This window comes from Schistocerca cancellata, chromosome 2 (assembly GCF_023864275.1).
Source record: "Schistocerca cancellata isolate TAMUIC-IGC-003103 chromosome 2, iqSchCanc2.1, whole genome shotgun sequence".
Lineage (NCBI taxonomy): Eukaryota > Metazoa > Arthropoda > Insecta > Orthoptera > Acrididae > Schistocerca > Schistocerca cancellata.
Genome location: NC_064627.1, coordinates 911,570,664 through 911,584,073, shown reverse-complemented (window position 1 = coordinate 911,584,073; position 13,410 = coordinate 911,570,664). Strand labels below are relative to the sequence as shown.

The following is a 13,410-nucleotide window of genomic DNA, read 5'->3' as shown; positions in this document are numbered from 1 at the left end:
AATATATCACTGCCCTAATTTCAATACTAACAGTTTTGGCTAACTTTAGTAATGCTTATCAGACTGAATTTAATTTACTGCTTATGCTATTGATTGATCTGCCCATGTTAATTTATCACCGAGGTGAAGTCTCAGAAATTTTACAGGAAGCTTTGTTCTCACTGATTTTTAGCATTAACTCTGTATGGTTTTTCAAAAATTGTTTTTAAAGCTCATGATGCTTGCAGAACAATGTGTAGCTTCTTCCAGATGCAGCCCCTTAATTAAAATATTCATGTTATCCACAGCTAGGCTGACCTTCTGTTGGAGTTTATCAGGTAGGTCATTAATATATACTAAGAACAGTAGTGGCCCTAGATCACTTTCCTGATGCTTGCTGTTTAGGGTCTTCTCCACCTCTGAGTAGTATATATTATTGTCATCACCTAATTTTTCTACTTTTTGACACCTTGCTGTAAATGACATCAAAGCTACCTTTGATTGTAAAAGTTGTGTATTTTAGCTGTGAGGCCATTATCAGGTGGTATAGTGTAAAAACATAAAAATTAAAAAAACGTAGAGTGTACATATAGAATGGTGCTAACTTGACAAAAAATCCTAAGAAGTTCTGGTCTTATGTTAAATCAGTAAATGGATCGAAGCAATCTGTCCAGACACTCTGTGACAATAATAGCATTGAAAATGAAAAGGCTGAAATACTAAATGTCATTTTTCAAAACTGTTTCACAGAGGAAGATCACACTGTAATTCCTCCTCTATATCACTGCATGAATGACAAAATGACAAATATTGAAATAAGTTGCCAAGGGATAGAAAAGCAACTGAAATCACTCAACAGAGGAAACATCACTGGACCTGATGTGATATCAGTTCAATTATACACAGAGTATGCAAATAAACTTGCCTTTCTGCTAGCAGCAGTGTTCCATATGTCTATAGAGGAGAGAGGCATTCCTAACAATTGGAAAATAGCATAAGTCATTCCCATCGTCAAGAAGGGATGTGGAATTCTGTAGGAACCACCAGGGGTTCTGAGAACAATGACTGTGTGAAACCCACCAGCTTGCTTTGTTCATCCACAACAACCAGAAATCAGTAGATATGGATGCCCAGGCAGATGCTGCATACCTTGACTTCCAGAAGGCATTTGATACAGGTCTCACTGCCACCTAATTGTCAAAATATGAGGTATGGAATATCAGACCGACTGAGTGATTGGATTGAAGAATTTCAAGTAAATAGGGTACAGCATGTCAGTCAGAATGGGGAGAATTTTTCAGATGTAAAAGTAACTTCAGGCATGCCCCAGGGAGTGTTTTAGGACCATTACTTTTCATGATATATATAAGTGACCTAATACATAATCTTAGAAGTTCCATGAGGCTTTTTGCTGTAGCAAAATCAAGGAAGACCTACAGAGAATTTATGCTTGGCACAGGGAGTGGCAATTGACCCTCAGCATAAACAAATGAAACGTATTTCAAATACATAGCCAGAAGGATCTGTTATTTTACGATTACAAAACTGCAGAACAATCACTGGAAGCTGCTCCTTCCATAAAATATGCAGGGGTATGTGTACAGAGTGATATGCAGTGGAATGATCACATAAAAGTAATTGCAGGTAAGGCAGGTGCTAGACTGAGATTCATTGGAAGAATTTCCAGGAAATGTAGTCCATCAACAAAGGAAGTAGCTTACAAAATACCCATTTGACCAGTACTAGAATATTGCTCATCAGTTTGGGATCCATTCCAGATAGGGCTGATGCTGTAAATAGAGAAGATCCAAAGAACAACAGCATGTTTTGTTATAGGGTCATTTAGTAAACACAAAAGGGTCACGAAGATGGTCAGTCAACTTCAGTGACAGGCACTGCAAGAGAGCCATTCAGTACTGTGGTATGGTCTACTCTTAAAATTCTAAGAGCGTACATTCCTAGAAGAGTCAACCAATGTATTACTTCCTCCTATGCATATCTCACAAAAAGACCATTAAGATAAAATTAGAGATTCGAGCCCAAACAGAGGCTTACCAGCAGTAGTTCTTTGTGCAAACCATATGTGACTAAAGCAGAAAAAGGTGTAAATTACACTGGTACCCAAAGTATCCTGTGCCACACACCTTAAAGTGGCATGTGGAGTATAGATGTAGATGTAGATGCCACACACAAGGCAATTATACAATATTATAAAAAAATTAAAAATAACACATTACTTACATTGTGCATTAGCATATGTCAGTATCTAAAACTCTTCTGACATGTATACATGTCACAAATTTTTCTTGCAACAGTTCTGTTTAGAAATTCTCCCCCCTCTTCATGCTAACACTGAAGGAATGTTAAGCCCAGACACAGTCTTTCAATTTTGTGAGCATTGGTTTAGCATTTTGGTACCCAAAGTGCACAAAGCAAAGAAACCTAACCTTTCTGCAACTCTTAAAAAGGATTGTCCTTGAAACCTGAGACATGTGTTCAGACAGTTCAGAAATTGTAAATGAACATCTCAGTTGCACAATTTCATCAGCATGTTGCACAAGTTCATGTCATATCTACTGTCGTCATGCACATTTGTGTCACCAGCCATGAATTTTCTTCACCATTTCGTTACAACAGCATCACCCATCCCCATACATGTGACTCAGTTGATAAAGAATCTTGATGGCCTCGACTCCTTTTTGCTTACAGGAAGAAAATCATAGAACATACCTCACAAATGATGGGAGACAGCAACACAGTCCATTTCAGTAGCTTGCTGCTTACACACTGACCAACAAATCAGAGAGCTGACAGGTGCTACATGACCAACGAAGTCTCTTTTTCCAACCACATAAGTGCCACAAAGCTACAAGTGTTTCTTTATATCTAATAAGAAGTGGATTTTAATTTATGAATAGCCCTCATACTTAATATTCACAAATTTTAGATTGTTGTAAGTGTTTCTGAGGTCCAGAAAATCATCACAGAATGTATATTGCTTGAAGTTTTTATCTTTATGAGTAATTTGTTACTATTTATCCACAGAGATGCCAAGGTCAAACGCCTGGAAAAGAAAGTAGTTGAAGAACTCTCAGCATATGATGGAATATGCAAACACGCAAAAGAAACTGTGAAGAATTCACTTTCTGTCAGAGATCGAGAACTAGCAAGAAGAAAACAATTAGATCGTGTAAGGGAGAGAAATCCACACAATAGACAACAGATCGTATCCTTTCTATGCAAAATACTTCAAGACAAGACACACTAGAAATAATTATTGTCATTATGTATATGATAACAATGAAAACTCAAGGAATTATGACAGTTAATTACAATCAGAAGCTATTCTGTTGCACATTCACTCCAGAGTCCTTAGATTCTGGCATTTTAAAGAAGGAGGAAGATAGGAATAGAAAGCTATAGCCCAGAATACATACACATAGGAAAGTTTTGTTACAAATTTTGAGAATCCTTTTACTCTGATACCAGGATGGAAATGTCATTATGGGAGCTTTGGTTTGGGAGCCTTTTTGCTGTAACTACAGGATAGAAAAGTAATTATTGGAGCTTGAGTTCTTGCCTTCTCTGGTGCTAATTCTAAAGTATGTGAAAGAAAAAAGTGGGAAAATAAAATACTGGCTAGTTGCAAGCTTTAAATGAAAGTGTCTCCTCACAACCTGAAGATACTGAGGAGTAGCTGGGCACATAAGTAAGAACTGGACCATGAACTCAGTTTGCTCTCTCTCTCTCTCTCTCTCTCTCTCTCTCTCACTCTCTCTCTCTCTCTCTCTCCCTCTCCCTCTCCCCCTCTCCCCCCCTCCCCTCCAACCCCCTCCCACACACACATATAACACACAAAATGTCCCCATCATCTGAAAGGTTTTATTTATTTATTTATTTATTTATTCATCCATAAACAAATTTCTTTGTATGGATGTCATCATTATACATACATATGTACATTATTTTGTCACATAAGATATTGAAATACAAGCGGTATATAATAAATTCATAATATATATATGTATATTACACACACAATTTATCATTGAATTACATAATGCAGAAGAACCTGCTTCAATCAAAAGAAATAGATCACAAGACTCCTTTAATACTTATATGGGTAAATTACAATCTAGAATGTCCACTTTAAAATTGATTAACCTGATTATTTATTTATGCCAATTTTATGCTGCATGAATTCTCTAATCAAGCAAAAACTATTTTTTAATAAATATTCTTTAAGGAATGCTTCAAATTCCTTTGTGTTTTTGATTTCTTTTGGCAATTTATTGTATATCTTGGCACCTTGTTAAAACAAAGTGGGTTGGGTTTTAGTTTTATTCATTCTGTCTAGGTACAAGCAATTACTGTTTCTGGTTTGGTGATCATGTATGCAGCTGTTTGCTAAATATTGCTCAATATTTTTGTGAATAAAAACTGTAGTTTGCAAGATATATTCACTTGGGATTGTCAGAATACCCTATTTTTTAAATAGCTCACTGCAGTGTGCTCTTTTGTGACTCTTGCTCATTACTCTGATAGCTCGTTTTTGCAATCTGAACACGTTTCACATTTTGGGCATTTGAACCCCAGAATGTTATGCCGTAACTTATTATAGAATGAAGGTGTTCAAAGTATGTCATTCTCTGGCATGAACTATTGCACACAGTGACTCATATTCGTAAGGCATAGCATGCTGTGCTAATTTTTTTCCCAAGCATCCTAATATGTTCATCCTATTTTAATTGTTGATCAAAATTTTGTGCTGGCTACACACACTATGGTTTCATTTTGACTTTAAGTTTTGTCATATTCGGTTTTTTATTTATATAGAAGTTTATGTTATTAGTCTTTTTCACATTAAGGGTTACTTTGCTGTTATTTGACCAGTTGTGAACTGCCATAAGTGCCTTTTCAGCTTTTGCATTTAACATTTCTGGTGTCCTGTCTGTAATTATTATATTGCTGTCATCAGCAAATAACACTGTTTCACCTTGTGTTACCCACTGTGGGAAGTCATTAATATAAATAAGAAATAGTACTGGGCCTAACACACTCCCTTGAGGTACTCCGATGTTCAAATATTCTTCATCTGAAAGATGTTTCACTAAATAATTTGAGCTACTTGAAATTTGAGATATCTCCACCCTCTGTACTCTGTCCACAAGGTAAGATCTAAACCGTTTATTTACAACCCCCTGATTTCTAGTGCTTCAAGTTTACCTAGTAGTATTTCATGGTCAACTGTATCAAATGCTTTACTGAGATCTAGGAAAATGCCTGTTACTTGTTCTCCTTTATCTAGGGCTTCTAGAACTACTCTTGTAAATTTTTCTATAGCTGCTTCTGTTCCCTTTCCAGTCCTGAAACCAAATTGTTCTTCTATAGGAGTTAATATTTATTTAAGTAGTCCATAAGTCTGTTTTTCATAATAGTTTCCATTATTTTTGAATAAGAAGACAGCAATGAAACTGGTCTGTAATTCTCTATATTTTCTGTATCACCTTTTTTTGGATGGGAAGAATTTTTTCGTGCTTTAGATAATTAGGGAAGCAACCTGATGAGAATGACTCATTTATAATGTTTACTAACGGTTCTTTTATGCTGATAATGCAGTCTTTTAGTATACACCTTAGAACTTCATCTAAACCTGTGGATGATTTACTCTTGAATTTATGTACAATGCTACTGATTTCCTCTCCATTGGTGGGTAGCAGTAGCATTGTGTGAGATACATAGTTCTTTGCCATTGTGTGTTGTGTTTTAGGAAGCTTTTCTTGCAGTTTTGTTGCTATATTACTAAAGTAGTTGTTTATAAAGTTTGCCAGGCCCTTGGGATTATCTATTAAACTGCCTTTATTTCTAATTTTTATGTTCACCTGCTTTGATTTTGAGTTACCAGTTTCTTGTTTTACTATATTCCAAATGGCTCTGCTTTTATTGTTTGAGTTCTGTATGGTCTTTTCATTTTGGATTCTCTTTGCTTCCTGCAACAGTTTTCTGCATGTCCTCTTGTACCTAAGAAAAAACTGTAAGAAGGCTGGGTAACTCTTATCATTTTTGATAGATCTCAGATATTTGAGTGTTTCGAGGATTTTCTGATACCTTTTGTTATCCACATCTTCCTACTAGATCCCCCAACAGAGTGTACTACTTTAGGAAATGTTTCCTCAAATTTTAACTTGAATATATTCATGAATTTGTTGAATTTTTCATTTACATGTGTTCCTGAATATACTTCTGACCATGTCTGGCCAGTCATCTGTGTTGCAAATTCACACCTTTTTGATTTAGGAAAAACCCTTCTGTAGCTAAGCACTTTTGCTTGTAACTTTGTAGATATTTTAAGTTTTGCCCTTTGACCAAAGTGGTCTGATATCCCAAGGTTTTTAACAGTTACTTCACAGCATTTATGGTTAATATGTGTTAGAATATGGTCAATTTTTGAAGATGAGTGTTTGGTTACTCTTGTGGCATTTGTTACCTGTTGTGAGATACCATAACTGTACAGGATATTCAAGAACCTGGTGCTGACTTCACCCATTTTCAGCATATTGATATTTAAATCTCCACAAATAATAATATGTACTTAAGAATTACATACTTTGTCCAGAACTTGTATTAATTTAGTGAAAAAGGTTTCGACATCACCATTAGGAAACCTATATAAACACAGTATATACAATTTTTAAGGGTATTTTGTTCTTTTAACTCTATTACTGAAAGTTCAAAATGTTTTTCTTCACTCAAAGAAATCATATCACTCCTAACTGTGAACTGTAGTCCTTTTTTCACATAAATACATGAGCCCCCACCCCTATTTAATGTTCTGCTATAATAACATGCTAATTCATAAGAAGTTAAAACTATGTATTCAATTTCAGATCCTTTGCACCAGTGTTCAGTAATGCAGACTATCAAGATATCTGTGGCTTCTAGTTCAATTTCTAAATGTTGCACTTTGTTCCTTATTGACTGAACATTCTGGTGAAATATTGTTAAATAATTATAGTAACTTATCTTGGGCGCTTCTTCTTCCTTCCTTCTATTAAAAAATCCTTTAGATGGGAAGGAGGCACAGATCTTCTTTTGTTCACACTGCTACATGATAGGTCATCTACTGTTGCCGCTGCTGTAGCTGTTGCTTCCTGACCTGTTTGTGGTAATGACAATGCTCCCATCACTACTGTTGTTCTTATATTCACTTCACTGCATCCTGGATCTTCTGTTACTACTGGTTTTGCATTCCTGCTGTTGTAGTAGCTGTTGATGCTGACACTGATTCCTCTTCTGCCAGTGTTCTCAAAGCTGCTCCATTTGCAACTGTTTTTTCTGTGGCATCTAAATCCTCAATATCTTCAATGGCCAGTTGCTGTTTGAATGTTTGAGTGGAATGTCTTTTGTTTGGATGTTCTGTTGCCTCCAGTGGAATTGGGTCATGTATTTCACTGTTTATGGAAATAGTGTTCATTAACTCCCCAAGCTTCTCACATAAATAGGACTTGCTTTTCTTGTTTAAGTGCATTCCATGTTTTGTGAAGCACATTCTTTCCAAATCAGCTGTATGAAGAAAGAAAACATTGTCCATGGATCTGCAGATATTTTGGTAGATCCTGTTGGCTTTCTGGATAACTTTATTTACACAGGACAATTCTGGTAGATCATGCCTGTGAGTTAACCCTATAACAATAACATTTTGATTTTTTATTCTGTTTAGGACTGTCTTTGGTGTATGAGTAGCTTCTCTTAGCTCATTTTTATAGATATCATTTGCACCACCAAATATTACTATGCACTGATTTTGTCATGTGTGATTACTATAATTGCAGTCTTTTAAAATTTCTTTCATACGGGCACCTGGTTTGATGAAACCTGTAGCTCTGAGTCCATTCTGATATCGTATTTTTTCTGATAACCCTCTTCCATTACTATCTGAATATAAGACAACATCTCTTGTTTTATTCCCTACAATGTTTTGCGTTAATTGATTTCTATTACCATGCGTTTCACATCCAAATTGTCATTTGAGATGATTGTTTTCATCGTGAATACACTTCTCATATTGTTTCACCTGTGCAAAGTTTTTGTTTACATCACATCTAGATAGACTTAATCGTCCTTTCGCACAATCCTGACGGGGAAAATCGGGCATTCCATCGTTCACGATATCACAATTTGCTATCTCGAGAATTTCACTGTCTTTGTTTAAGCAATTTACTTTGTTTTTGTACGTTAAAACACTCTTGTTTTGTGAACTTTTCTGGCTTAAATAGTTGGTGTTACCTGAACTGCAGTGGATATATACTTTCGAGTCTGTTTCTTCACAAGTTTCTGATAAATGTTGTACCATGTGATTCAATATTTCAGCATACACTGTAATTCCTGCAAGGTCCTGTTGCAGCACGTCTTATCACGTTGACTTCCAAACTGTTACCACATTTTTGCACTGCTGTCTCGTGACTGACACGGTATTTTTCACCATCACAAGATATGTTTTCTAGTTCCAGTCGAGTGAAACATGATACATGATACCTTCTGTGTGTTGCTGAACATAGCCTAATACCTTTTGATACAATATCACCACACATACAACATTCAACTGACGCTAAACAGTCACAATTTATAGTAAGATGTGCTAGAATATTATTTCTCATCGCCATGTTGTGTTCACTTTCTTCTTTATTCAGTCAATTGATGTACCTTAGTTATGGATTTTGTATCAGCGGCGTCTTCTATAATGATTTATAATTTCACACACAAACACCTTTTGCAGCTTGTTTTCCACAGTAACACTTGGGAGATCTTTCGATTCCTGTTTCCTCAGTAACTGATCAGAGATGCAGACACAACACACATTGTCTCTTTTGCATTATTTATCTTGCTTATGTAGATTTCTTCCTCTGGTTCTTTATAACAGTAAAAGAAAGCACTTTCTGACACACTCATTATTAAATTGGATCTTACATTCATACTGAGCCGTTTTCTTTTCTCAAACACTTCCCTCCAATCACAGCTCAAGGCCCCATTTGGAAGGCAGTGGATCTGCAACAACAAAACCCAAAAAAGTAACAACCTCACCTAGTTACAACTATCAGCAGTGCAAAAAAAACTTGTACGAATGATGTCCAATACTGTACAAATCCTCTCGACCCAAAGACAGCCACGCTCTGCTACCAAAATGGTGCACAGCTGCTGTGTGAGGTTGTCTAGGAGGGGGAGGACTAGTCCCAAGTAAGGGTTGAATATCATTCATGACCAAAATATTTATTGAACAATATATGCTTGAAGATCAATGAAACCAATTTAGCAGCTATCTAACTAGGAGCTAGGCACGTAAGTAAGATGTAGACCATGAACTCAGTTTGCTCTTGCTGTCTCTATCTATCTCTGTTTCCATCCCTCCCTTTTCCTCCCCCCCCCCCCCCACCCCAGCCCCCCACCCCTGCTGTACACACACACACACAAAACACAAATTCACAGGCACAAAGCACACACACTGATGTTGTACCCCTACTGAGGTGAGAAGTTGTGTTACACAGTACAAGTGAAATTATGAATACTGACTTTCTTTTTGAAGAACACTATTGAGAAAATTTAGTGAATCGTCCTTTGAAGCTGTCTGATGAATGATTCTACCGCTACCAACATACATTGTGCATAAGAACCTCGAAGATAAGATACAAGAAATTAGGGGGCATATGGAGGCATATAGACAGTCATTTTCCCCTTGCTCTATTTGCGAGTGGAACAGGAAAGGAAATGATTAGTAGTGGTACAAGGCTGCCTCTGCTGTACACTGTACAATGGCTTCCAGAGTATTTGTCTAGATGTAGATCATAGAAGGATAGAGGGAATAGGAAGGTAAGGGTGAAAACAAGGGAAGAGAAAGAACTGGAAGAGTTTGTGACAGTAAGGTACTAGAGAAAGCTTACCCTTGCACTTCTCCCTAATTGGAGTAAAGAGTGTGTGGTTGTACTGTAAAGAAGGATGATAGTTTGATTATCCATACACAACCTCAAAACAAATCCTTACCTAATCATCCCACTTGCAGAAAAAGATTCCACACTGTTTTTATGAACTGCAGTGACTACCTGGCAAAAGGCCTCTGGCAATTATCTGACTGCTCCACCTATAAACCCTGCCAGAGTGATCTTATCCCAAATGTCCAACACAACCTCCAGTCCCTGCTTAAAGCCTTAGGGTCTTCCCAGAACCTTTCCCCCGAATCCATTTCCCTCCTCACCCCTATGACACCACGCACTCCTGCCTTCTACATTGGCCACAAACGCAACAACTCTGGATGCCACATTCTGGCTTGTTATTGTGCCCCCACTGAAAGAATTTTGTACCCAGTGACCAACACATCCAACCAACTGGCCAAAATCTAGCCTCTCACCTCAAAGACACCAACAACTCCCTTCATCGACTCCATCATCCTGACCCCTTTATCTCCTGGATCACTAACCATCACTGTTGACGCCACCTCCCTATACACTAACATCCCTCATGCCGATGGTCTTACTGTCATTGAACATAACCTTTCACAATGTCCATCAGACTCCAAATCCACTAAGTCATTCCTCATATGCCTAACTAACTTTATCCTAATTCACAACTACTTCTCGTTTGAAGGGAAGGTATACAAACAAATCCATGGTGCAGCCATAGGCACCTGCATGGTGCCTTCCTATGCCAACCTGTTTATGGGCCATCTAGAGGAAATATTCCAAGCCTACCAAAACACCAAATCCCTAGTCTGGTTCAGATTCATTGGTGATACCTTCATGATCTGGACTCTGGTCCAAGACACCCCATCTTCATTCCGTCACATCCTAAACATCTCTCCCAATCCTTTTCACCTGGTCCTCCTCAACCCAGTGTGCCACCTTCCTAGATGTCGGCCACCTTCTCTCTGATGGTTCCATCCACACCTGTGTTTACATTAAATCCATCAATCACCAACAGAACCTGCATTTTGACAGATGTCATTTGTTTCGACCAAAAAATTCCTCCCATATAGCCTGGCCACCCAGGGATCGTCTGTCTGCAGTGACAAGAACTGCCTTGACCAGTATGCTGAAGTTCTCAGCAAGGCCTACACAGAAAGGCACTATCCCACATACCTAGTCCACAAACAGATCTGCCATGCCATTTCCCCTAGATCCCAATTCTCCCACCAACCCCAAGAACCAGCCACAAAGGAGTGTCCCCTTCCTCACCCAATACTACCCTGGACTGGAACAACTGGACCATATTCTTTGTCAGGGCTTTGATTACCTACCATCATGCCCTGAAATGAGGAATATCCTACCCGAGATACTTCCACCTCTCCAAAAGTGGTGTTCCATCACCCACACAATCTCCACAGCTTCCTAGTCAATCCTTATGTGAATCCCAATTCCAACCCCTCGCCTTAAGGATTGTATCCCTGTGGAAGACCCAGGTGCAAGACCTGCCAAAGTCACCCACACGGCCGACACTTCCTATTCCAGTCCTACCACAGGTTTATCCTACCCCATGAGGGGCAAGTCCACATACCAGGTCTACTGCAATCATTGCACAACTTGTTATTTTGGTATGACTACCAACCAGCTGCCCGCCACGATGAATGGCCACCACCAAACTATGGCCAAGAGCAAAGTAGACCATCTTGTGGCATACCATGCAGCTGTACATAACATGCTTGATTTGAATGGCTTCTTCACTATGCAAGCCATCTGGATCCTCCCCTCCACCACCAGCTTTTCTGAACAGCACCTTTGGGAGTTATCATTACAACATATTCTCTGTTCCTGTAATTATCCCAGCCTCGACCTGAGGTAACATATTGTCCCCACATCCTCCTAACAACAGCTTCCACTCCCTCTGCCCTGTCATCTCTTCCCCATTCTCTTCTGCCATCCTCTTTGTTTGCTGCCCTCTCCCAATGCACCCACCCATCTTTCCCCACTCCTCTCTTTTTTCGCTCCTTTTTCCCCCACTTCCCTGCCCCACAACCTCCTAACACTGTGCCTGTTGGCATTCTAGCCCCTGCCCACTCTGCCAGACAGCGTTTGTATTTCTCCCAACCTATACACTACTATTCCTTCCCCTTCCCCACCTCCTGAAGATTGCTGTTTGCGTCCCACATGACAGTTGCATTCCGGTCCGAGATACTGGAGGTGGTGGTCTTATGTGCACACGGTGTGCTTGCTTGTGTGTATGAATGGTGTGTGTTTCTCTTTTGCTGATGAAAGCTGTGGCCAAAAGCTCTGTGTAAGTGTCTTTTAATTGTGCCTGCCTGCTGCTTAACATGCCTTCTTTATGGTAAGTAGCAATCTGTCTTTCCCTACATAGTTAATACAAAGAAAACATCATGTAAACATGAAGATATATTTGCACTGAGTTGTCCAATATCTGATATGCTGTACTGTATATGTAAGATTTACTGGACCAGATAAATACAAATATAAAAATAAGTATAAATTTATTTGTTTATTTATATCTAAAAACAAAGATGATGTAACTTACCAAACGAAAGCGTTGGTATGTTGATAGACACACAAACAAACACAAACACACACACAAAATTCAAGCTTTCGCAACCTAAGGTTGCTTCATCCGGAAAGAGGGAAGGAGAGGGAAAGACGAAAGGATGTGGGTTTTAAGGGAGAGGGTAAGGAGTCATTCCAATCCCAGGAGCGGAAAGACTTACCTTAGGGGGAGAAAAGGACAGGTATACACTTGCACTCACACACATATCCTTCTGTACATATACAGACACAAACAGACATATGTATATTTATTTATTTATCCTTTGACAAAGTACGTTGTATGGATGAAGATATATTTTCATTTCATGCACCGACAGGTACATAGTTTTTACTGTCTAGTGTTTAACAAAAATATAATTTATTACAAAATTATTCTATGGCTATTTAATATTAAGTTAGATTTGTACAATTTTTCTTTTGATACAATAATGGCATTTCAGTTGTTTTGAGCTGTAGTGCACATAAATTCATTAACACTGTAATAACAGTTTTCAAATAGAAAATTTTTGTGACTTTTTTGAAAATATTTTTATTGTTTATTTCTCTCAATAATGAAGGGAGTTTTTCAAGGGCTTTTGGTCCAGCATATGATGGCTTTTGTGTGTGTGTGTGTGTGTGTGTGTGTGTGTGTGTGTGTGTGTGTGTGTGTGTGTGTGTTTGTGTGTGTGGGTGTGTGTGTGTGTGTCATGGAAGAGGTTCCATTTTCTTGTGTCATGGTTGTTTTGTGTGTTCTTATCTCTAGTATTTGCAGAATATTTGAATTTGTCCAAGAGAGGAGTTCGTATAGATATATACTGGGTAATGTTAGTATTTTGAGAGCTTTAAATGCTGGTTTACATGAATCTTTCCATTTAAGGTTGGCTATCATTCTTATGTCTCTTTTCTGTAAATTAAA

General features: G+C 38.2%; 1 protein-coding gene across 3 annotated transcripts in view; it reads left to right on the top strand.

The window, feature by feature from the left end:
* The window catches only part of LOC126148769 (CBY1-interacting BAR domain-containing protein 1), a 211,186-nt gene that overhangs the window by 93,188 nt on the left and 104,588 nt on the right, over positions 1-13,410 (top strand). For all 3 annotated transcript variants that reach the window (XM_049915777.1, XM_049915776.1, XM_049915775.1), the window contains one exon: positions 3,025-3,205. In XM_049915777.1, coding sequence (XP_049771734.1) covers positions 3,025-3,205 — 181 coding nt within the window. The remainder of the gene's footprint in view (positions 1-3,024; positions 3,206-13,410) is intronic.